Below are 26436 nucleotides of genomic sequence, written 5' to 3'. Positions count from 1 at the left end.
TATAGTTGTATGGTGGTTGAGCAAGATGGTGTGTGTTTGGGTTCATTGTGTCATTTGGGGTTATCTGTGCATCCCAGTAATTTGGAGTAATTCCAATTGTGTTTAATGGTGTCTCTCTCTTTCGCTCTCCTATGTGGTGGTAGTATTACTCAGCCCCACCAGTGTACGAGGCTATGCTGAAACACCTGAACACAGCCTTCACTGTGCTCTTCTCTGTGGAGTGTGTCCTCAAGATCATGGCCTTTGGCTTTCTGGTGAGGAAACAGTTTAAACTTACAGATGTAGGATCTTAATTTGAAAAGTCTCTTGCTGAGACTTTTCCTGCATGGCAGGAAATGCAAACTTGTAGTGTATTTCAGTTTTAAAAAGGCTTCTAAAGTTTGTAATTTCAGACTTGATTTTCCCTAACGAAAAATGTATCAACCCCTACAAAAATGCCCATTGAATATAATCCACATAATAATTCACATTTCCTGTTCCTATTTTCCTCCTGTAGCAAACTGGCTCAAATGAAGATCCTACATCTGTACTGCCCATAACATCATGATCTGATACTGTGTGCAATGCTACTAACATCTACTGACTGAAGTATGGATGTTGTCCTCTCTTTTCCAGAACTACTTTCGAGACACTTGGAATATATTTGACTTCATCACGGTTTTGGGCAGCATCACAGAAATAGTGGTGGACCTGCAGGTAAAAAAGCATGACTGAATATCAGTCAATGGCTGATTACGTTGCCATTTCTATGCAGTGTACTGTAAATAAACGGCATACATAGTGCTAGTGTCTCTCTCATCTCCCTTTAGTCAATTGAGACCTTCAACATGGGTTTCCTGAAGCTGTTCCGAGCTGCTCGACTGATCAAGCTGTTGAGGCAGGGTTACACCATCCGCATCCTGCTCTGGACCTTTGTCCAGTCCTTTAAGGTCAGCTCCACTCACAATACAGTACAGCACTGGAAAGAGACACTTAAGACTGAAGCCAGGTGTGTGTGTGTAACTTCTGGTACTGTTACTTTATCATGACATAGGGTTTCTCTTTCAGGCTCTCCCCTACGTCTGTCTGCTCATTGCCATGCTCTTCTTCATCTATGCAATCATCGGAATGCAGGTAAGGTGTTGCTCACACGCTTGATCTATTCTGCCACTTTCTTGGTTCGTCATTGCATGGTGTGAATGTGTCGGTTCTGCATATAGCACAAGACATATCTCATGAATAGTCTCTATTCATATACTGTCCATACTGTCTATACACACCATTATATACTGAACAAAAATATAAACGCAACATGCAACAATTTAAACAATTTTACTGAGTTACAGTTCATATAAGGAAATCGGTCAATTGAAATAAATTCATTAGGTCCTAATCTATGGATTTTGCATAGGCCCACCCACTTGAGAGCCAGGCCCACCAACTGGTGAGCCAAACCCAGCCAATCAAACTTAATTTCCCCCCACAAAAAGGGCTTTATTACAGACAGAAATCCTCAGTTTCATCAGCTGTCCGGGTGGCTGGTCTCAGACAATCCCGCAAGTGAAGAAGCAGGATGTGGAGTTCCTGAGCTGGCGTGGTTACAAGTGGTCTGCGGTTGTGAGGCCGGTTAGACGTACTAACAAATTCTCTAAAACAACTTTGGAGGTGGCTTATGGTAGAGAAATGAACATTCAATTCTCTGGCAAAAGCTCTGGTGGACATTCCTGCAGTCAGCATGCCAATTGTACACTCCCTCAAAACATTAGACATCTGTGGCATTGTGTTTTGTGACAAAACTGCAAATTTTAGAGTGGCCTTTTATTGGCCCCAGAGCAAGGCACCTTGTGCAAGCACCTGTGTAATGATCATGCTGTTTAATCAGATTATTGATATGCCACACCTGTCAAGTGGATGGATTATCTTGGCAAACGAGAAATGCCCACTAACAGGGATGTATACAAATTTGTGCATATGTAAAAATTCTTGAATCTTTTATTTCAGCTCATGAAACATGGGACCAACACTTTACATGTTGCGTTTTATATTTTTGTTACCGACTCTGACATCGCTCGTTCTGATATTTCTGATATATATTTGGAATTTGTGTATTATTTTATATTGTTAGGTATTACTGCACTGTTGGAGCTATAGACATAGGAATGACGTATGTGTACACGACCCATACAATTTGATTTGATTTGAATATTCCTCAAGGTTTTTGGAAACATCAGACTGGATGAGGAGACTCACATCAACCAACACAACAACTTCAAGACCTTCTTTGGTGCTCTGATGTTGCTATTCAGGTATAGTAGGATATCCTGCATGTGTCACACAGTGGCTAACCAAGGCTCAGTCTCTGAACAACACACTGCTGTCTGCCTGCAGGAGTGCCACAGGGGAGTCGTGGCAGGAGATCATGCTGTCATGTTTGGGGGGGCAGAAGTGTGAGCCAGACCCCTTAGCTCTAACATCAGACCACGAGGAGCGCTGTGGAACTGAGTTTGCCTACTTCTACTTTGTTTCCTTCATCTTCTTCAGCTCATTTCTGGTAAGAGTCCTACTCTAAGAGTCCAGCTGTCCTACTCTATGAGTCCTACTCTAGGAGACCGTCTCTTACCGGAAATGAGAGGAAGAAGTTGAAGGAGACACTTACATGCATACATATTCCCTTTCATGTACACATATTGTAGTTCCTTGTCCATGACCTCCTCTAATCACTGTTCAGATGCTGAATCTGTTTGTGGCTGTGATCATGGACAACTTTGAGTACCTCACCCGAGATTCTTCCATCTTGGGGCCTCATCATCTGGATGAGTTTGTTCGTATCTGGGGTGAATACGACCGAGCTGCTTGGTAAGTCAGAGGCCCAACAACACATACTAACACATACAAAGTAGCAGCACAGCACATATGTTACACAGCATGTCATTATATGTAGGAATTATTTACTATTTTAATGTTATTCTAATGTTTCACCCAACTACTTACAAATACCACCATATGGCCTTCAAGTCCAAAACATTTCACAATATGAATAGTATTGCATATTTGCCTAATTGTTGTCCGATGTGTCCTGATGCTCTGCTCTCCAGGTTCTTGTTAGGACAATGGTGGCAATCCAGCTCTAGTAAACTCCAGCAAAGCTGAATCTCTGTGTTTATTGTTAACTACAGAAATATATGTTCTTTCCAGTGGAAGGATTCACTATAAGGAGATGTACACAGTAGTACGCACTATTTCCCCTCCCCTGGGCTTTGGAAAGAACTGCCCCTACAACGTGGCCTGCAAGGTTTGGCTCCCCCACCACTATCCCTTGATCCCTTAACCCCCTCCTACCTGTTGGGACCCTTCCTCTGCTCCCTTCCATTCCTCTCCAACAATTTTCACTACCCCTCTAAGGCCTGCTTGCACTGCTGAAGGGGGACCGCCCTGGTTCTGCCCCAGGCCAAAGAATGACTGGGTTATGGCTTCAGGATACAAAGAGACGGCTCCTCCTCTAGCATACAGACAATATCATTATGCACTTCATGCTGTAGATGCAGAGCAATGAACTATTGGAACATTTAGTGTAACAAACAACTACACAAAACCAGTGTGCTGAGTCGTGACACTCTGTGGCTGGTTGGATCTGGTACCTCTGATTTAGTTGACTGGTTATAGTAGAATCATGAGAATCGTTATAGTGGGGCCTACTGTAAGTCCCTCCCTGACAATAGTCAGCAGTAACGTTGCAGGTTTAGGATGCCAGGTAAGTATCTGCCAGATCCACAGAGGACCCTGCTGTCATTCCTTTGGTCTTTGATTTTAGATTTTCTTCTCCTCTCTCTTTTCTATGCCAAGTCTGCATAGAAATACCACAACCTGATTTGATCCTTTCTGTGTAATGCCATTGAATAACCCTCTTTCTGATATCTCTTCCTTTTTTTCATATTCTTTTCTTCCTTCATTCCTTGGTAATACCTTCCCTGCCCTTCCTCCTCCTCCTCGTCCTCCTTGTCATCTGCCCTGCTCCCTGCCTCCTCCCCAGCGGGCGTATTCATTACACTGACATGTACGAGATGCTGACTGATATGTCGCCACCTCTTGGCCTCGGAAAGAAATGTCCCTCCAAAGTGGCTTATAAGGTAGACCAAAGACAACTAGGCAACGTTTCTACATTTGGTCAATGGAGATGGCAAAGTAAAACCTTTCCCTCTGTGTTATATAGCCAATTCCAAATGAAGTGTGGAAAATGACTGTTGTCTATCGTACTGTAACGTGTTGCTTGTCGAATTGTAAGAGAATCCACAATGGTGTTTTTTGATCGGCAGATGACAATACGTAGAGTAAAAATAAATTAGCATTGTGCTTTGGCGTTTTCTTTTTTGTATTGATTTGCATCTTGGCAGAGAAATAACTGAGGAAGGTTTTGTGTGTTTAAGAGCTGTTTGTGGAATAACTGGTTTTCAGTGTCAGTAAGAATGCTTCGGTTTTGAAACGGGTGCAAAAAGCGAACATATATTTCATAGAGCCACATTGTACAGTGTCAGAATGTCAAACAATCTTTCTCAATCACTGCTGCTTGATTACTTCCTCTATCTATACGCATGTGCCTTCTGCCCTTGCCCTCTTTGCCTTTTTTTCCATTATCATTGTCTTGTCATACGTGTGCATGGACTGTACAATGGAAATGAACCTACCCTCTTTGTGCACACTGTGTTGTGAGTCTCTTGGCTGTTGTTACACTGTCATTCTTATTTGAGAATTGTGTTATTAAAACATGCATTTATAATCCTTTGATTGTAAGTTTAGCTTGAACAGTGAAAAAAGACTATCAAGTAGTTGAGACTTGTATATTACTGTAAGGCATAAATGGTTAACTGAGCATCTCTTGTTGGCAACATGTTGTCTCCTGGTTAGTGAATAATATTTCCTGCGTTGCTCCCCCCTCTTTCCATGGACACCCTCAGAGGCTGGTGCTGATGAACATGCCCGTGGATGAGGAGATGTCTGTTCACTTCACCTCCACCCTCATGGCCCTGATCCGAACTGCCCTGGAGGTCAAGATAGCCAGAGGTCAGGCTGGCATGTGAAAATAGATGAACATGAACAACTCTCTGAACTTGTTGTTCTTCTCAACTTTCTCTACACACTGTTGACCAACCGCCCCCATGAGCACCTGCTGCATGCTTTATCTCCTGTTGTTGTTGTGGTGGTTCCAGGAGGGGAGGACAGGGGGCAGATGGATTCAGACCTACAGAAGGAGATCGGTATCATCTGGCCACACCTTTCTCAGAAGACCCTAGACCTGCTCGTCCCCATCCACAAAGGTGACAGTCAGAATGTATTGTACATCTGGCATTAGTCAATGTAGTTGAACTATTTGCTATAGTAATTTTGCTTTTAAAAGAATTCCAAATGAGTGACCTTATGCCATTCTTCTAGCAAATCATATGACCATTGGGAAGATCTACGCAGCTATGATGATCATGGACTACTACAAGCAGAGCAAAGCCAAGAAGCTCAGGCAACAGCTGGAGGAGCAGGTATGTCTACCTGTATGCACAGTATGAAACTATGGCCTCTGAACAGTAGTTTGCATACTCTCATACTGGACCTATTTCATCCTCATCCCCTATAGAAACACGCTCCCATGTTCCAGCGTATGGACGCGTCCTCTCTGCCTCAGGACATCCTCTGCAGTGCCAAAGCCCTCCCCTTTCTGACCCACAGCGCTGGATCTGCCCTGTAAATATGCTTTTTGACTCCTAAAGTCCCCAAGCCTGTGTGGGTACAGGTATGTTAATAGATGTGTGTGTTCATCCTAGATAGGCATGCCGGACGCCGATGACGTACGCCGTCGATTAAGGCAGCCCCTGCACCTCTCTGATTCAGAGGGGTTGGGTTAAATGCAGAAGACACATTTAGGTTGAATGCATTCAGTTGTGCAACTGACTAGGTATCCCCTATCCCTCTCTGAATGTCTGTCTTCTTATCCGTTCCATCAGGACCAGAGGAGGGTTTGTGGCCTTGAGTCCCATCTCCCCCCAGGAGATGTTCATGCAACCCATGTCCCAGGACCTTGAGGATAAAGAGGAGGACTACCACCACTATCACTACCACCACCACCAGCTCCACACTCTGGTAAGGAATAGGTCTCAAGTACTGTAACATCCCCAGAAACACACTCACTCAACGCCCTAATCAAATCAAATCAAAGGGATAGTTCACAAAAATTACAAAATTGCACATTGCTAAGGAAATCAATGTATGTATGTTGAACAAAATATAAAACGCAACATGTCAAGTGTTGGTCTCAGGTTTCATGAGCTGAAATAAAAGATCAGAGAAATTTTCCATACGCACAAAAAGCTTATTTCTCTCAACTGCACAAATTTGTTTACATCCCTGTTAGTGAGCATTTCTCCTTTGCCAAGATAATCCATCCACCTGATAGATGTGGCATATCAAGGAGCGGATTAAACAGCATGATCATTACACAGGTGCACCTTGTGCTGGGACAATAAATGGCCACTCTAAAATGTGCAGTTTTGTCACATAATACAATGCCACAGATGTCTAAAGTTTTGAGGGAACATGCAATTGGCATGCTAACTGCAGGAATGTCCACCAGAGCTGTTGCCAGAGAATTGAATGTTAATTTCTAAACCATCAGCCGCCTCCAATGTCGTTTTAGAGAATTTGGCAGTACGTCCAACCAGCCACACAACCGCAGACCACTTGTATGGCGTTGTGTGCGAGCGGTCTGCTGATGTCAACGTGATCTGAGTGCCCCATGGTGGCGGTGGGGTTATGGTATGGACAGGTATAAGCTACGGACAACAAACACAATTGCATTTTATCTATAGCAATTTGAATGCACAGAGATACCGTGACAAGATCATGAAGCCCATTGTCATGCTGTTCATCATCTCATTGTTCCGGTATGATAATGCACAGCCCCATGTCACAAGGATCTGTACACAATTCCTGGAAGCTGAAAATGTCCCAGTTCTTCCATGGTCTGCATACTCACCAGACATGTCACCCATTGCGCATGTTTGGGATGCTCTGGAATGACATGTACGACAGCGTGTTCCAGTTCCCGCCAATATCAAGCAACTTCGCACAGCCATTGAAGAGGAGTGGGACAACATTCCACAGGCCACAATCAACAGCCTAATCAACTCTATGTGAAGGAGATGTGTCGTGCTGCATGAAGCAAATGGTGGTCACACCAGATACTGACTGGTTTTCTGATCCACGCCCCTACCTTTTTTTAAGGTATCTGTGACCAACAGAAGCATATGTGTATTCCCAGTCATGTGAAATCCATAGATCAGGGAATAGTTCATTTATTTCAATTGACTGATTTCCTTTTATTAACTGTTAGTCAGTAAAATCTTTGAAATTGTTGCATGTTGCAGTAATATTTTTGTTCAGTGTACAAGGTATGACAGCAATCTATGCTTTGGTATAGTTTCCCTGGCAGTGGCTCGCACTGTTTCCAAATGCTAACATTTTAGCATTGGTGCACAAATCACATTCAAGTCATGGGACAGATTTTTGCATTTTTTGGGAATCAATTTGAGATACTTTCAGATGATGTGGACATGATGTGTGTAGACTGCTTACAAGGTAAGTAAACCAATATTTTATTTTGTCATTTGGGTGAACTATGACTTTAAAGTGAATTCCGCATATACACAGTGTAAAAGCATGTATTAATTAGTATGTTACTCACTTAATGGGGAAATGATTGTGTTTTTAGTATTACACACTAAATGCATTAGTAGTTAGACTTTTGATGGGTAAACCTCCAGTGAGATATTATGGGGTTGGGTTATAGTCTGGTATGATGTGGTTGTAATCCAGAGAGAAGCGGAGGGGGAAATTGAGACTGTTTGTCCCAGGAGAGGCAGCATCTGACTGGACTCACTCTGACTCATCCAAACCCCCATCCATCACTGTGTCACTGTCCAGTAAATTAGTTGTCACTGTCCCAGCCCAATCAGTATGCAGTATTCGGACGCTAGTGGGGTGTGATTTGTGTCGAGAGGTTTTATGTATGGTGCCAGTGTGTTCTGCTTCATCATCAAACTCTTGTCTGAAACAACATTGTAAAAAGCACTGTTGCTGATCCCTACCCTCTTATTCTTAGAAAAAAAGGGTTCCAAAAGGGTTCTTTGGCTGTCACCATAGGATAAACATTTTTGGTTCCAGGTAGAACTCCTTTGGGTGCCATATAGAACCCTCGGTGGAAAGGGTTCGACCTGGAACCGAAAAGGGTTCTTTAAAGGGTTCTCCTATGGGGACAGTCGAATAACAATTTTTCCAAGAGTGTACAGTACAATCAGACTGTCATCATAACTATTAGACCCAGCACAGATTAGTTTCTCATCTGTGAGTCATGCACACTTTTAGCCCTTTTTTGCCCCAATTGGTAGTTACAGTCTTGTCCCATCGCTGCAACTCCAGTACAGACACGGGAGAGGCGAAGGTCGAGAGCCATGCGTCCTCTGAAACACGACCCTGCCAAGCCGCACTGCTTCTCGACACACTGATCGCTTAACCCGGAAGCCGGCCGCACCAACGTGTCGGAGGAAACACTGTACAATTGGCGACTAACGTCAGCGTTCATGTGCCCGGCCCGCCACAAGGAGTCGCTAGAGCGCGATGGGACAAGGACATCCCGGCCAGCCAAACCCTCCCCTAACCCGGACGACGCTGGGCCAATTGTGCACCGCCTCTTGGGTCTCCCGGTCGCAGCTGGCTGTGACACAGCCTGGGATCAAACCCAGGTCTGTAGCGACACCTCTAACACTGCGATGCAGTGACTTACACCGCTGTGCCACTCGGGAGGCCCCGTCAAACACACTCTCACGTTACCCTCAAAGCCATTCAAACACACACCTACATTTTTATCAATACACATTCTAATGAACTATACACAATCAAAGCCAGTTCTATCTAGCAGCACTGGATTGTAGTAGCTGATACATCTGCCTTGCCCCCTTCTGTGTCATTCCCAACTTCACCATGGCAATGTCTTACCATGCTGTCCACTCCATACAGTGTTGTCCCTTGTTTTAGGCATTATCACTGCGCACCCATTTCTATGAAATGGCATCATAATTTCTTCGCCGTAGGCTTTGATGGACCATGCATATTATGCTTACTTTGCAAAAGTGTCATGATTCTGCTGAGCTTTGGCACTAAGCGACTGTGACTGTGACTCTGACTACATGAACGTGTGTGCCTTTCTGTAAGTGTGTCAATGGAACAGAGATGGAGACGGCAGCTTGTCTCTAGTGGTTTAGTGTCATCCTCAGCACTCCTCTCATGGTTTTGTGGTTTAACTGTACTGTGCCGGTATTTGGCACCTTTGTCATCATACAGAGCTGTGGCTCTCCCACACACCTCTCTGTTCTTTGAGCAGCTGTACAGAGTTCTGTTGGAGGATACTGCTCATATCTTTTGGTTATGGTTTCTCAGCTCCTCTCAACTCTTTGGTGATGAGTGAGGCATTTTGGTTTCCTAAGCCTGCATACATGTGACTGGTTCTTTCCTCCGCTTCATGACTTTCAGTTATTCAAGCGCCAGCTTTAACCCCTTTTTGCACATGTAGACACCGCCCCCTTCCTTCCCTCAGCCCCTCCTCTCTGCCCCGCCTGGTTGTCAGCCCCGAATTGACAGTGGTACTCCAACCCACAGTACTTCTGAGGATTCCAGACAGGCACCACTCACACAGGTTCACAATGAATAGTGAAAAATGAATACATTACACTGCCAACACACAGTGCTTTGGCTGTCGCTGTGCTCAGCAAGTGCTTTTACTCTGAGTCAAGAGGGTGTACGGCTATTCGATATTGATAGCTCCACTCTACAGTATGTCAGTCAGCATACTACATCTGCTTGTGGCGTGTTGGTACAGTAGTCCTCTGCTGGTCCCCTGACGTCATTGCTGCAAACTCTGTCTGTTTTCACACATTAGAACTCTGCTGTGTTTCTCTCCCCTTCCTCTTTCTCTGACTATATAGGTTCCGGAGCGCAAAGAGTTTAACCGCATCCTTTGCCCTACTAACAGGCAGGATGCCCCACTCAAGGTGCCCGGGTGGGCAGGCTCTATCCGAGCCTCGTCTATGCCTCAGCTGGCTGTAGACACACAGGTACCTGTTACTGTACAGCCCCTCACCTCCCCTCCTCTACCCATGGGGACTCAGAAAGAACAGGACCCAGGTAGACAGCCTCTGTGGCGGCTTCAGAGGGATTGATGAACACTGGGGCAGTTGCAGGGACATAGATACATCAGTCAGTCAGCCAATCAGCCATGAAGTGGAGGATTGGGTGTTACTAGGTTGCTATAGTTGTAGGTATCTGAAGAAGAAGATGGGGAAGAATACAACCCAGAGGTTACTAGGTTGCTACATATGATTTCAACTGTTACCTTCAATGGTTGTTGACAGTGTGGGTGGCATACTTTGATGGTTTCTAATCCTTGCATGGCAAAAATGTCAGTGTGCCAGGTTTCCCAAAACGGTGTCTTTTTAGTTCAAGGTAATATGGCTTGGAAGTGACTTTGGGTCCTTGAAAGCGCTATGTAAATACCATGTATTAAACATGGAATGTGTGTGGTGAATGAGAGAAAGTCTTCTGCTCAGAACTCAGATTAGAACTCCACACACTTCCTACCCTCCCACATTCTCTCAACCAATTGCACATGCATGTGTGTGTGTGTGTGTGTGTACTGTATGTGTGTGTGTGTTTATCTGTGTGTGTGTAGGTTGGGACAGACAGCAGCAAATTGATGAAACGCTCCTTCTCCACTATTGGTGATCAGTGCGTAAATGGGCTGTGGCAGGAGGAGTACTCTCTGGAGAGGTTCAGTTCTGACCGTCTGTATAGACCACGACAGAGGAGCATCAGAGGTACCTTATACACAGTTGCAGTTTACATGGCTCCTTTCCTTTTCCGTTTAAAGCAGGAATGTGTTCACTATGCCATTGCTTAGGGTCTATTCACTGGTCCTGTTCCATTTGAAGAACTATTGAAGAACACTGGTGGTTCTCAGTTTTAGAAGCCCCCTGATGAAAGCTGTGGGTTTACTATAATGTATGTGACCCTCTTCATAGCTCCCCTCTCTCTCCCTGCCTCTCAGGCATCAGGTCCAACCTCAGGGAACCAGTGGATCAAGAGCGGGGGCGCTCCAAAGAGCGGCGCCACCTGCTGTCTCCCGACGTGTCCCGCTGCAACTCTGAGGAGCGGGGCCAGGACCCGTCACAGGAACGCAAGCAGTCCCGCTCCCCCAGCGAGGGACACGCACATGTCCACCATAGACAGGTGGGTGTTCTTTTAATGGCCCTGACACTGTTATTATTTAATTCCTGGCTTTAACTGTCAATAACCGCCCCTGCTACCATTAAAGCCTGGTTTATGTGTGAGATCTCTTATCTCTGCAGGGCAACACTTCAGGCAGCCCAGGCCCGTCTAACTCTGAGTCCAGCACCCCCAGTGGCCGTCGGCAGCTCCCCCAGACGCCATCGCGGCCACGCCCTCACATCTCCTACTCCCCCCTGATATGCCGAGCCCCCCCCTCCCCCCCTGTTGTCAGCGAGGGCAGAGCCCGGATCCAGGAGGCCCCTGGAGAGACGGAGGAGCCCTTGTGGAGGGAGGAAGGGGAGAAGCCAGCCCAGGTGGCAGGAGCAGGATCGGGGGTGGGGGTGGTAGTAGGGGTGAGTGACCCAGGCTTAGGGGTCAGTCACCTACATCCCTCCCCTCACCGGTACATCTCGGAGCCATACCTGCCCCTGCACGAGGAGTTCCACAGCCCAGACTCCTCAGGCCTGGAGGAGACTCTGACCTTCGAGGTGGCCATTGCAACTAGTCTGGGTCGGGCCAACACCATCAGCTCTGCCCCCCAGCTCAGACACAACTGGCAGGTCCCCAACGGACAATTCCATAAACGCCTGGGTCAGGCCAGCTCTCTGGCCGCCTGCGAGCTCCTGTGTGACACCGATGAGGATGACCGCTGTTAGGTCCGGTACTGGGAGATGAAGAGGAGGAAGATGGACAGCAAAACTGGGTACCAGAGAGACAGGGGTCCTCAGTCTGAAGTACACTGTCAGGGCGTGTACTGAGTGTGCATCTGTCTGTGTGTGTGTTTGTAGGAGTGCAATATGTTTGCCAAATCAATAAGACAGGGAAGATATGGGAAGTGCACTGCTGGCGTACAGTGCAAAAGTTCACCAGTTGCATTTTGATTGTTGTTTGAACAAAGTCGAATAACTGGGGAGCATGTATCCTCACTGCTTAGACCTATGAAAAAATAATAAATATGTTTTAAGTACAGTATGTAGCTGAAAATAGCATGTGAGCCTGAAGTAGCAGGAATGTATTAAAATGGTTCTCTTTTCCTTATATAAGATAAGAAGAAAGCTCTCAATTGTTCGATCTTTGTGGATCATGAAACAGTGATTGGTGTGTAGGGATCCGAGGCATACATTGGCTGTCACATCAGACACTGCTTTAAAACAACCCAGCTAGCACATTTGGTTGCTTGGAAATTGTGGCAACGTAAGTTCTTGGTCCTAGCAACGAAGCCATAAGTTTCTTCACCAGTAAAATGCAACGTTTTTTAAACATTCTGAGAATGGAAGTGAAAATTTTGTCTCTTCTGGTAAAGTACATTTTTAGGTTGCAGAGAGGATCTGAGAACATTTTACTATGGTTACCTGAAAGTTGTATTAATGTTTTGAGAACGTAAATTCTAGGTAGTTTAACTGTTTTGAACTCCAAGCACAGATAGGACACATGGAAATTCATGAAGCATTAATCATGCAAACACATTTATTTTTTATTGTGGCACAGTGCCAGTGAGATTCAAACCTATAATCTTCTGTTTTCTATTCATGGAATTAATCCACTGTGCCAGCAGGATACAGTTAGCATGCCATGTTTTTTTAACTCATACAAAGCTGTTAATTTTAGTCTATTCAAAAGACCCTATTTCAAAGGAAACAAGCACTTATTAAGATCAGGTGTGGCCCATTAGTGGGCGTGGTCAACACACCTGAACACACTTAAGAGTATAGAGAGAGTTTTGTTGATGCTGTGAACAGAATGTACAGTAAAAAGTTTGGACACACCTACTAATTTCTTTATTTTGACTATTTTCTACATTGTAGAATAATAGTGAAGACATCAAAACTATGAAATAACACATATGGAATCATGTAGTAACCAAAAAAGGGTTAAACAAATCCAAATATATTTTAGATTTTCAATTATTCAAAGTAGCCACCCTTTGCCTTGATAACAGCTTTGCACACTCAACCAGCTTCATGAGGAATGCTTTTCCAACAGTCTTGAAGGTGTTCCCACGTATGGGGAGCACTTTTTGGCTCCTTTTCCTTCATTCTGCGGTCCAACTCATCCCAAACCTTCTCAATTGTGTTGAGGTCAGGTGATTGTGGAGGCCAGGTCATCTGATGCAGTACTCCATCACTCTCCTTTTTTGTCAAATAGCCCTTGCACAGCCTGGAGGTGTGTTCTGGGTCATTGTCCTGTTGAAAAACAAATGATAGTCCCACTAATCGCAAACCAGATGGGATGGCGTATCACTGCAGAATGTTGTGGTAGCCATGCTGGTTAAGTGTGCCTTGAATTCTAAATAAATCACCAACAGTGTCACCAGCAAAGCACCCCCACACCGTCACACATCCTCCTCCATGCTTCACGTTGGGATCCACACATGCGGAGATCATCCGTTCACCTACAGTACTCTGCGTCTCACAAAGATACGGTGGTTGGAACCAAAAATCATATTTCCACCGGTCTAATGTCCATTGCCCGTGTTTCTTGGCCCAAGCAAGTCTCTTGTTATTATGGGTGTCCTTTAGTAGTGGTTTCTTTGCAGCAATTTGACCATGAATGCCTGATTCCCACAGTCTCCTCTGAACAGTTGATGTTGAGATGTGTCTGTTACTTGAACTATGTGATTTATTTGGGCTGAAATCTGAGGCAGGTAACTCTAATTAACTTCATCATAGCGCTTGACTGACCTTCATGTCTTAACCCTTGTGATGTCTTAAGGGTCAAAAATGACCCGCCACTATGTTTAACAGCAGAGAAAACCCCCTAAATTATATTTTTTCAACTTGAAATTTGATTGAGTGACCCCAACATTAGAAAAAGTGAAACATTGCCTTTGTTCATATTTCCATGTAAGCTGTACACCACCAGGGTACAATGATTATCTAATAGGCTGACCACATCGCTCGCGTCTGCGTTGCCAACGTCTAAAATAGAAATCGGTTCTATTTCTGACGCAGATCGTGCTGCAAGTCCTGCCTCTCCCATCGGTTTGTAGAAGCAGGTACCCACGTGCCATCTCCTCATTGGTTATACCCACATGGGTGACTGAAGACGAACGAGGTCAGTGGCGGTAATGCACCTAATTTATGAAAGTTGCCAATCGCAATATAAAGTAAAGAGACGAAAAAGCCTGGAAGGAAGAGAGATGACTGGAAACGATTCTGTTGACCGTTTTATGTGTGGATTAATTGTCAGAGTAGAGGGCCTTGGGAATTTCAGGTAAAATAACAACTCAATGTTTATATCCCAGGACAAATTGGGCTAGCAACAGCAACCTAGCTAAATCGGGCAAATTAGCTAGCAAGTGCAAGCTAGCTAGCTAAATTGCCATACATGTTTGATGCTTTTCGACCTGTCCCCAAATTAATGTAATTGGTTCAGAGTTTGTTTTGATATTTTAACCTGTGTGTCGTGATCGCGTTTGGTGTGGGGGGGCAAAATACATTTATGCACGATGGCGCACGCGCGCAGCCGGTTTGGATTCTGTGTTTGGGTCATTTTTGACCCGGCAGTTCTAAAATAATTTACACACCACAAAAAAACACAAAGACACACACACACACAAAATGAGAAATTGGGATTATGTGCTACTGATTGAACTCAGACAAAACTTTCTTGTGCATGTGCAGCATCTCCCCTCCACGACCCCACACATGACTCAAGTTCACAGACAAAATAAAAACAATTTCAGACAAAATAAAAATTTCTTGAAAGCATTGTTAACTAATGCAGTCGGAGGCTATAAAGGTGCTGCAGATGACAGTCCCCCCAGTTCTCTCTTTGCTAAAGCCATGAGTGCACGTTTCAGTGCCCAACAGGTCATAGATCTGAGGAACAAGAGACCAATGATTTAGAAGAGGAGGAGGTATCTGAAGAAGAAGATGGGGAAGAATACAACCCAGAGCATGATGCATCATCTTCAGATGAAGAAGAAATCCCCCAAGCTGAAAGAGAGACATTTTTGTCAAAGAACAGCAAAATAACATGGTCCTTGTCACCATATGACAACCAGGCCAGGATAGAAGCACAAAATGTCATAAGGATGACCCCAGGGCCCACAAGACATGCAGTTGCCCATGCCCAGGACATCGCCTCAACATTCTACATGTTCATCCCACCAGCCATCGAAAAAATCATCCCGGAGATGAAAATATGGAGGGTTTTCGTAAATATGAAGACAACTGGAAAAGGATGGATGAGATTGACCTGCGTGCCTACATAGGGCTGCTAATCTTAGCTGTGTATAGGTCCCGAGGCGAGGCTACGTGTAGTCTCTGGGATGCAGAGAGTGGAAGGGCGATTTCCCGTGCCACGATGCCACTGGAAGTCTTTCCCGCTTTCTCAAGAATACTACGATTTGATAACCGTGAGATCTGCAAAACCTGTGAGAGACAAACTGAGAGGTCTGGGAGAAGTGGGTGGAGCGTACCTCTACAACCCTGGGCCTGAAGTAACAGTGGATGAGCAACTGGTTCCATTCAGAGGTACATTTTTATTTCCATATCTGTAATGTAAGTGATTTTCACTTTTAGTTTTATTGTGTATTGCTGTAATATCATTGATTTATGTGATTGTTTTCTGTGACACTGATACTAATTACTGATCGTAATCTCTTTTGTCAAAAGGTTGCTGTCCTTTCCGGTAGTATATGCCCAACAAGCCAGCTAAGTATGGCATCAAGATATGGGTGGCCTGTGACGCATAATTCCAGCTACGCTGTAAGATGCAAGTCTACACAGGGAAGCCGAGCAGTGGAGGCCCGGACAAGAACCAACCGATGCGGATTGTGCTTGATGTGACAAATGGAGTGAGGGGGCACAATGTCACGTGTGACAATTTCTTCACCTCTTATGAACTCAGCCAGCAGCTCCTGAAGAGGGAGATCACCATGATTAGAAAGTTAGAAAGAACCAATTTGAAAGAACAAGCCTGATCTCCCCCTGCACTCCTCGCAACATGGGGGAGAGAGGCCTTCTCATCAAAGTTTGCCTTCAACCCCACTCTAGTTTCTTACCTCCCAAAGAGGAACAAGAATGTGGTCCTCCTGAGCACACTGCACAAAACGGCTGAGATCAGTGATCCATGAGGACAGGAAGCCAGCCATCATCCTGGACTACAACCACAACAAAGGAGGCATGTACAACCTGGACATGGTGATTGGAACTTACAGCTGCAGGAGGATGACTGCCTGCTGGCCCCTGGTCATCTTCCATAACTTCATTGATGTGTCCTCATACAATGCCTTCATGATATGGAACAAGATCAACCCTACCTGGATGCCTGATAAGCGGAACAAGAGGAGGGTGTTCCTGGAGTAGCTGGGAAATTGCACTTGTAACCCCACACTTTCAAAGAAGGGAGTGCCTCCCCCGCACAGCAGCCTCTGCAGCACTTGTGAAAGCTGTTCAGTGGGCTGAATCTTGTCCTGATCCACCGGAGGCTGTAGCTGGGGCAGGCAGGAGGAGGAGACGCCAATTCTGCTCCCCAAAGAAGGACTGTAAAACAAATACTATCTGCTGCACATGTGAGAAATACATCTGCAAAGTCCATGCACACACACTTGCATACTGTCCTACATGTGCTAATTAGAGTTGTTATGTTCTTCACGTTTTTGTTTTGTATCTATTATCTTATTGTATTCTTATTTATTGTTGTTGTTTATACACCTTGTGGTTCCAAAAATGTGAGAAGACTAGTATTTTGCAGTTGAATTCTTTATTGTACAGTATAAGAATATATCACTATGTTGCCAAAAAAGTTATGTTGTTTCCCTTCAATAAAATGCATTCAAAACTACTTTCTGCACATTTCTGTTACTTTCTTAGGCTATACAAGTGCTATCTCTTGCAAAAAAAACATGTTTACACCTATGCAGTACCTTTAGCAGTAATAATAATAATAAACCTCTACTTTAGTAAAGAAAACAATTATGACAGGTGTGTTGTAATAAAAACGAGTGGTGTCCACTGATTAAATGCAATCAGTCTTTCTGCATTGTGAAGAGGGAAACCACAGATATTCACAAAGTTTGTGATGAATGACAGGTTGTTTCTTCATGCAAAATAGATTTGGAGTTTAAAATTCAATTAAGCGGCTTTATTTCAGGGGTTTAGTGAAGGCGGGTAATTTTTTACCCTTAGGACAAGGGGAGTATACAGAATGTTAAGACTACACGAGGGATGTCTTAAAGTAATGATGGACTGTCGTTTCTCTTTGCTTATTTGAGCTGTTCTTACCATGATATGGACTTGGTCTTTTACCAAATAGGGATATCTTCTGTATACCACCCCTACCTTGTCACAACACAACGGATTGCCTCAAATGCATTAAGGAAAGAAATTTCACAAATAAACTTTTAACAAGGCACACCTGTTAATTGAAATGCATTCCATGTGACTACCTCATGAAGCTGGTTGAGAGAATACCAAGAGTGTGCAAAGCTGTCATCAAGGCAAAGGGTGGCTATTTTGAAGAATATAAAATATATTTTGATTTGTTTAACACCTTTTTGGTTACTACATGATTCCATGTGTGTTATTTCATATTTTTGATGTCTTCACTATTAATCTACAATGTAGAAAATAGTCAAAATAAAGAATATCCTTTGACTGAGTAGGTGTGTCCAAACTTTTGACTGGTACTGTATATGTTTTTAAATAACATTCTCAGAATGATCTTGGAACTAGTGATGGGGAAACTAAGCTTCCTGAAGCATTGCACATTTCCAGCCAATTGAGTCAAAAATAGGTGAATTATTCGAAGCTTTGATCAACACGTTGTACACTAGTGGCACCTGCTGGTCAAAATAATTTAGAACTGCCAAATTATTATAGATGAAGTCCCACACGCCGTATCTCGTGTGCAGGGTAGCGTTTTTGTCTTCTATCAAAACCAATACCAAACCAATCAGGTGGTTGCTCGAAAAAAACAACGTTTCGGACGTCATTGATCCCGTGCTTCTGATAAAGTGAGACAAGCATTGGCGCACTGCTTCTAAGTAAACTGTTTAGCAATTTCGACGCATGCCTCTGAACGTAACATTACTACTTTGAGCATTGCTAATGTTTTCTTGTGCTTTTTATGGAAAGTTTTCTTAATGTTCTGAGAACATTTGGGGTGGCAGGTAGCCTAGTGGTTAGAGCGTTGGGCTAGTAACCGAAATGGTTGCTAGATCAAATCCCCAAGCTGACAAGGCAGTTAACCCGCTGTTCCTACGCTGTCGTTGTAAATAAGAATTTGTTCATAACTGACTTACCTGGTTAAAAAATAAAAACATGACATTAAAGAGAACCATGAGGAAACCTTCAGGATATTTTAGGCTGAAAGTAGTGAAATTCCCAAAGAATACGTTCTGAGAACATTACTTTAAATAGAACCATGAGGAAACCTGTAGAAAGTGTTATACAGAAATTCCTACAGAAGAATGTTGTTTCGTAACATTCTCTGAACAATTTGAGAACATTACTTTAAATAGAACCATGTGGAAATGTCATGCTGAAGAAATACAGTGATTGTACAAAACATTAAGGACACCTTCCTAATATTGTGTACACTCAATGTAAATGTCTCTCAGAATGTATGTGCTAGCTGGGTATACTGCACCATTCCCAGAACCTTGTGGGAAGGTTGGGAAGGTATGCAAAATAACCATAGGACAACCACGCTCTAAGAAACATATGGTTCTCAGAATGTTATGTTATATGGGACCCGTTAAGCAAGGACATGACCTTTCCCTGATAGATACTGTACGTAACCAGAGCTCTGGGGCTTTGAACCCTCTAAAGTGAGGTGTTCCAGTGTCATTCCATGTCAAATCTCTAGATTTAATGGTGGGTATGTCCTTGTGTGACCTTCAGTGTGTCTCTGGACAGAGGACCCACTGCCATGCTGGTGTCTGTCAATGTCACCTCATTGGATTAAGCATGATTACCACGTTGAGTACTTGAGAGAGGGCCAGCCCTGAACTATAGACCCTCAGTGGACAGCAGCAAGACTGGCCTCTCCTACAGAATTATATGGAAACTACAGACATAGTGTAATGTTCATGTGCTGGATACTGCTGTCATGTCCATAGTCTGGAAAACCAGACCCTGTTAAAGACATGCTCTGGAAACATTGGCGACTACTAAGTATTTTTTAAACCTCCCACTCTGGGCTGGATGTGTTAATGTGTAGATCATACATGCATAATCTATGAGCAATTAGCCACAAAATCCCTAGTTTGGAAGCAACTGTTTTTCTGGAAGCTGTGCTGTGCCATTTTTCCTACATTTTCCCCCACGAGAGCCATCCCCCTAGTAATTTGAGTTCAATCAATGATCTTCAGTCCCTCGCCATTTGAGTGATCACACAGCAGAGCGAGAGAGAGAGAGCAAAGACGTGGTGCACATATGAGACATAGTACGCAATTTTCGGGGACCACTTTTGGCTCGTAAGAACTACTGGCTAAAAAGAACTACTGGCTAAAAAGAACTACTGGCTAAAAAGAGAACTACTGGCTAAAAAGTAAACACAAGTACTGGACAATCTCTTTAAGCTGGAGCATTTGAAAATTATGTGAGACAACTCGGATTTCTACAAAGTCTACAAAGCCATTTTTCCTGTAAATAGAATCAGGTGTCTTGAGGTTGTTTCCTTTTGTGTAATGAATCTTATCTGTCATTTGATGCAAATTATTTCAACATGGATATTTTTATGGATGATTCCTAACTATGATTTATTTTTAAGTTAACTGCCATGTCATTCAACACTGACCGAGTCCGTTTTTGCTAACAGGTTTACAGTGCTGTATAAAACTAGATTTTACCCTGATACAGCTCTGTGTTGTAGCAACATTATGATGGTTATGAGGATGGTGATGGTGATAGTGATAACATGTGCCTGCCTGTGAGTAGGGTGACTCAGTGCAGTTGACGGATCCATGTCCACTCAGTGGCGTTCTCTCTCATCAGACCCCAACAGAATTATGTTTACGCGTGGTTTTTAAGCCCAGCATTTGAACATTTCCACTTTTCAACATTACAGCTTTTGAACAGTGATTGTTCCCCAAAAGATAGCTTATATTATATCACATGCCGTGTTGTAACTTGTTTTGTGGACATATTTCTGAAATGTGAATAGGAAGTATTTGGTCCAATGTTCTACTGGCCTTTACGGGCCCACTGCTCTGTGGAACATGAGTTTTATGTTGCTATTGAATTTCTGGTATTGAAAATAAAAAGCTTTCTGGTATATACAGTGCCTAGTGAAAGTCTACACACCCCTTGCACAGTCTTCACATTTTACACGACACAACCTACTTCACATTTTCAAAGTAGAAGATAGTAATAGAACGAAGATGTACTCGGTGAAATCACCTGACTTGCCAAGTTAAATAAAGGTTAAATAAAATAAATACAAAAAAACCTTTGGCAGCTATTACAACTGTGAATAATTCAGAAAAATATTCTACCAACTTTGCACAACTCTTAGGGCAACATATGTCCATTGTTTTTGTCAGAATTACTCAAGCTCATTAAATTTGGTTGGGAATCATTGACGGACAGCAATATTCAAACCTTGTCTCTGATTTTCAGGCAAAAGTCAGGAATGAGACTAGACCCACTTGTCACGATCGTGTTGACATGAACGAGAGGACCAAGGCGCAACATGATTTGAATACATCTTCTTTTAATAACCACGACGAAGATGAACACGACACACTTATACAACACTAACGAAAACAACAAACGATCGTGAAAACTTCAAACGTAAGTGCACACACAAACTACTTACGTCGAACTATACATATACACAAACAATGACCCACAAACAGCTAAAGCCTATGGCAGCCTTAAATATGGCTCCCAATTAGAGACAACCGAAATCAGCTGTCTCTAATTGAGAACCCATTCCGGCCACCATAGACTTTCCTAGAACTACACCCAACATAGACACAGCTAGACACATACACTCAACACAAAACCATAAACTACAACAAACACCCCCTCTACCATATAATACCCCAAAATACACACATACCCCATGTCACACCCTGACCTAACTAAAATAATAAATAAAACAAATAATACTAAGGCCAGGGCGTGACACCACTCAGGAACACTCAACACCTTTTTGTAAAGCCATTCTAGCGCGTCTTTGGCATAAATTTTTTTTTAATTGTCTCACAGAAAAATAAAACTCTTTCCCAAGGTTAGGTTTTCAGAAGACTGGGGCAGGTTTTCTTTTAACTTTTTACCTGGGCTTTGCTCCCTTCATATTTATTTTGATACTGACAACTTCCCAGTCTCTGCTGATGACAAGCATACCCATAACATGATGCTGCTACCACCACAATTCTTTAAAATACATAGGGTTTCACTCTGTGTTGTATTGGATTTATTCCAAACCTGCATTTTTTAATTTAGGCCAAAAGTTAATGTCTTTGACGTGTTGTCTTTCAGTATTACTTAACGGCCTTGTTGCAAACCAAATGGATGATTTGGAGTGGCTTCACAGGCTTCATTCTTTTCACTTTGTCATACAGGCCAGTAATGTGGAGTGAATGCAATGTTGTTGATCCCTTTGTATTGTGGTGGCAAGATTATGATATGAGTATGCTTGTCACAAGCAGGGACTGGGGAGTTTGTTAGGATCAAAATAAATGTGAAATGAGCAAAGCCCAGGTAAAAAGTTAGACGAAAACCTGCCTCAGTTTTCTGAAAACGAACTCTAGGATAGAGTTTTATTTCTCTGTTGGCGATTACACACATTTTAATGCCAAAGACACACCCGAATAGATTTCCAAGAGATGTTGAGTGTCCTGAATGGTCCCGTCTCCGTCCTAACTTAAATCTGCTTAAAAAAAATCAGAGACAAGGTTTGAAGATTGCTGTCCATCAATGACTCCCAGCCAGATTTACTGAGCTTGAGCAATTCTATCAAAGATGGATATAATGTTGCCCTAAGAGTTGTGCAAGGTTGGTAGAATCTTATTCAAAATGATTCACATCTGTAATGGCTGCCAAAGGTGCTTCAACCAAGTATTCATTCTGGGGTGTGAAGACAGACCGAATCAATACATCCTCAGTTGGTATTTCTTAGTAATTTAGAAAATGTTCGATAAAGTTTAGTTCCAAAACGCTATATCCATACATTTTTCACGTTTTTTTTCATCAGAAATTATTACTTGTGGGTAACTTCATGTGTGTAAACTATTACTGTTCTCAGATTTTTTGTTAATCGATTTTAGATGTGTATTAAAATGGAGTTTGCTGCACATGCTATATATCCATTGTTTAGCTGGAATTAAATGTTTGTATCCTGTATTTGACTGTGATATGGGGTGTCACCTAGCGATCTTAAGATGAATGGATTAACTGTAAGTCGCTATGGATAAGAGCATCTGCTAAATGACTAAAATGTCAAATGTAAATACGTTACATACAGGTCTCATATTACTGTATTGATAAATGTTTTATATACACTGCTCAAAAAAATAAAGGGAACACTTAAACAACACAATGTAAGTCCAAGTCAATCACACTTCTGTGAAATCAAACTGTCCACTTAGGAAGCAACACTGATTGACAATAAATTTCACATGCTGTTGTGCAAATGGAATAGACAAAAGGTGGAAATTATAGGCAATTAGCCAGACACCCCCCAAAACAGGAGTGATTCTGCAGGTGGTGACCACAGACCACTTCTCAGTTCCTATGCTTCCTGGCTGATGTTTTGGTCACTTTTGAATGCTGGCGGTGCTCTCACTCTAGTGGTAGCATGAGACGGAGTCTACAACCCACACAAGTGGCTCAGGTAGTGCAGTTCATCCAGGATGGCACATCAATGCGAACTGTGGCAAAAAGGTTTGCTGTGTCTGTCAGTGTGGTGTCCAGAGCATGCAGGCGCTACCAGGAGACAGGCCAGTACATCAGGAGACGTGGAGGAGGCCGTAGGAGGGCAACAACCCAGCAGCAGGACCGCTACCTCCGCCTTAGTGCAAGGAGGTGCACTGCCAGCGCCCTGCAAAATGACCTCCAGCAGGCCACAAATGTGCATGTGTCAGCATATGGTCTCACAAGGGGTCTGAGGATCTCATCTCGGTACCTAATGGCAGTCAGGCTACCTCTGGCGAGCACATGGAGGGCTGTGCGGCCCCACAAAGAAATGCCACCCCACACCATGACTGACCCATCGCCAAACCGGTCATGCTGGAGGATGTTGCAGGCAGCAGAACGTTCTCCACGGCGTCTCCAGACTCTGTCACGTCTGTCACATGTGCTCATGTGCTCAGTGTGAACCTGCTTTCATCTGTGAAGAGCACAGGGCGCAGTGGCGAATTTGCCAATCTTGGTGTTCTCTGGCAAATGCCAAACGTCCTGCACGGTGTTGGGCTGTAAGCACAACCCCCACCTGTGGACGTCGGGCCCTCATACCACCCTCGTGGAGTCTGTTTCTGACCGTTTGAGCAGACACATGCACATTTGTGGCCTGCTGGAGGTCATTTTGCAGGGCGCTGGCAGTGCACCTCCTTGCACAAAGGCGGAGGTAGCGGTCCTGCTGCTGGGTTGTTGCCCTCCTACGGCCTCCTCCACGTCTCCTGATGTACTGGCCTGTCTCCTGGTAGCGCCTGCATGCTCTGGACACTACGCTGACAGACACAGCAAACCTTTTTGCCACAGTTCGCATTGATGTGCCATCCTGGATCAACTGCACTACCTGAGCCACTTGTGTGGGTTGTAGACTCCGTCTCATGCTACCACTAGAGTGAGAGCACCGCCAGCATTCAAAAGTGACCAAAACATCAGCCAGGAAGCATAGGAACTGAGAAGTGGTCTGTGGTCACCACCTGCAGAATCACTCCTGTTTTGGGGGGTGTCTTGCTAATTGCCTATAATTTCCACCTTTTGTCTATTCCATTTGCACAACAGCATGTGAAATGTATTGTCAATCAGTGTTGCTTCCTAAGTGGACAGTTTGATTTCACAGAAGTGTGATTGACTTGGAGTTACATTGTGTTTTTTAAGTGTTCCCTTTATTTTTTTGAGCAGTGTATATACAGTGCATTCAGGAAGTATTCAGACCCCCTTGACTTTTTCCACATTTTGTTACATTACAGCCTTATTCTAAAATTGATTAAATAGTTTTTTTTACTCATCAATCTACACAAAATACCCTATATTGACGAAGCAAAAACAGGTTTTTAGACACTTTTGCAAATGTATAAAAATAAAAACCGGAAATATCACATTTACATAAGAACTCAGACCCTTTACTCAGTACTTGGTTATAGCACCTTTGGCATCGATTACAGCCTCAATTCTTCTTGGGTATGACGCTACAAGCTTGGCACACTTGTTTTTGGAGAGTTTCTCCCATTCTTCTCTGCAGATCCTCTCAAGCTCTGTCAAGTTGGATGGGGAGTGTTGCTGCACAGCTATTTTCTCCAGAGATGTCCGATCAGATTCAAGTCTGGGCTCTGGCTGGGCCACTTAAGGACATTCAGAGACTTGTTCCGAAGCCACTCCTGTGTTGTCTTGGCTGTGTGCTTAGGGTTGTTGTCCTGTTGGAAGGTGAACCTTCGCCCCCAGTCTGAGGTCCTTAGCGCTCTGGAGAAGGTTTTAATCGAAGATCTCTCTGTACTTTGCTCCGTTGAGCTTTCCCTCGACCCTGAATAGTCTCCCAGTCCCTGCCGCTGAAAAGCATCCCCACAGTATGATGCTGCCACCACCATACTTCATCGTAGGGGTGGTGCCAGGTTTCCTCCAGACGTGATGCTTGGCATTCAGGCCAAAGAGTTCAATCTCCAAGCGGGCTGTCATGTGCTTTTACTGAGGAGTGGCTTCCACCTGGCCACTCAACCATAAAGGCGTGATTGGTGGAGTGATGCTGAGATGGATGTCCTTCTGGAAGGTTCTCCCATCTCCACAGAGGAACTCTGGAGCTCTGTCAGAGTGACCATCGGGTTCTTGGTCACCTCCCTGACCAAGGACCTTCTCCGCCGATTGCTCAATTTGACTGGGCGGCCAGCTCTTGGAAGAGTTTTGGTGGTTCCAAACGTCTTCCATTTAAGAATGATGGCGGCCACTGTTTTCTTGGGGACATTCAGTGCTGCAGAAATGTTTTGGTACACTTCCTCAGATCTGTGCCTCGACACAATCCTGTCTCGGAGCTCTATGGGCAATTCCTTCGACTTCATGGCTTGGTTTTTGCTCTGACATGCACTGTCAACTGTGGGACCTGATATAAACAAGTGTGTGCCTTTCCAAATCATGTCCAATCAATCGAATTTACAAACATCTCAAGGATGAACAATGGAAACAAGATGTACCTGACCTCAATTTCGAGTCTCATAGCAAAGGGTCTGAATACTTCAAGGTATTTCAGTTTTTTCTTTCTAATAAATGTGCAAACATTTCTAAAAACCTGTTTTCGCTTTGTCATTATGGGGTATTGTGTGTAGATTGATGATGATTTTTTATTTTAAGTAATCCATTTTAGAATAAGGCTGTAACGTAACAACATGTGGGAAAAGGGAAGGGGTCTGAATACTTTCCGAATGCACTCTATAGTGATGTCACAAATGTATAATTTGTACATTTCTTTATAAAAAAAAGTGTTGTTTGACTCTGTAACTAGCAGTTCTACTTATTTCTCTGACAGTGAGGCGGATATATAGCGTTTTGCAACAAAACATGATTATTTGTCTCTCTAAAATGAAAACATTAAGTTAGAGATATCAAACAAATATATGCCTGTCATTGAACAACCCCATGCCCTGATTGGATGGTGAAAATATACACCAACCTCTTTTATAAGTTCTTTAAACAAAACAAGCTAATTTACCAACATGTCTGAACATTTATATATAGCTTTTTGGAATGAAACGCTTACATTTTTCTTTCACTTTGAAAATGTGGAGTTTGTGTAGATCGATAGGAAAAAAACAAATGGAATCCCTTTTTAGGTGTAATTTTAAGGCAGGAATGTGTAGACTTTCACTAACGACTGTATGTAGTGTATATATAAACAAATACATGTCTAATTTAATGCACTGTTTATACTGTATTTAATCTAGATGCCTGTCTATGACTTTGAAAAAAAATATGTTTGCATATCTGT

At 43.5% G+C, this 26436-nt stretch overlaps 1 protein-coding gene across 1 annotated transcript in view; it reads left to right on the top strand.

Moving 5' to 3' along the window:
- The window catches only part of LOC129855285 (voltage-dependent R-type calcium channel subunit alpha-1E-like), a 173695-nt gene extending 153130 nt beyond the window's left edge, over positions 1-20565 (top strand). The window contains exons 32-48 of the mRNA XM_055922777.1: positions 144-254; positions 616-696; positions 810-929; positions 1048-1113; positions 2194-2285; positions 2368-2530; positions 2708-2835; positions 3175-3271; positions 4932-5037; positions 5184-5291; positions 5407-5507; positions 5603-5709; positions 5970-6105; positions 10002-10130; positions 10745-10889; positions 11120-11301; positions 11421-20565. Of these exons, the coding sequence (XP_055778752.1) occupies positions 144-254; positions 616-696; positions 810-929; positions 1048-1113; positions 2194-2285; positions 2368-2530; positions 2708-2835; positions 3175-3271; positions 4932-5037; positions 5184-5291; positions 5407-5507; positions 5603-5709; positions 5970-6105; positions 10002-10130; positions 10745-10889; positions 11120-11301; positions 11421-11996 (2448 nt within the window). The 3' untranslated portion in view covers positions 11997-20565. The remainder of the gene's footprint in view (positions 1-143; positions 255-615; positions 697-809; positions 930-1047; positions 1114-2193; positions 2286-2367; positions 2531-2707; positions 2836-3174; positions 3272-4931; positions 5038-5183; positions 5292-5406; positions 5508-5602; positions 5710-5969; positions 6106-10001; positions 10131-10744; positions 10890-11119; positions 11302-11420) is intronic.
- The last annotated feature ends 5871 nt before the right edge of the window (positions 20566-26436 follow it).

This window comes from Salvelinus fontinalis, chromosome 5 (assembly GCF_029448725.1).
Source record: "Salvelinus fontinalis isolate EN_2023a chromosome 5, ASM2944872v1, whole genome shotgun sequence".
Lineage (NCBI taxonomy): Eukaryota > Metazoa > Chordata > Actinopteri > Salmoniformes > Salmonidae > Salvelinus > Salvelinus fontinalis.
The sequence above is the reverse complement of the archived record's forward strand: the minus strand, read 5'-3'. Positions and strand labels throughout refer to the sequence as shown.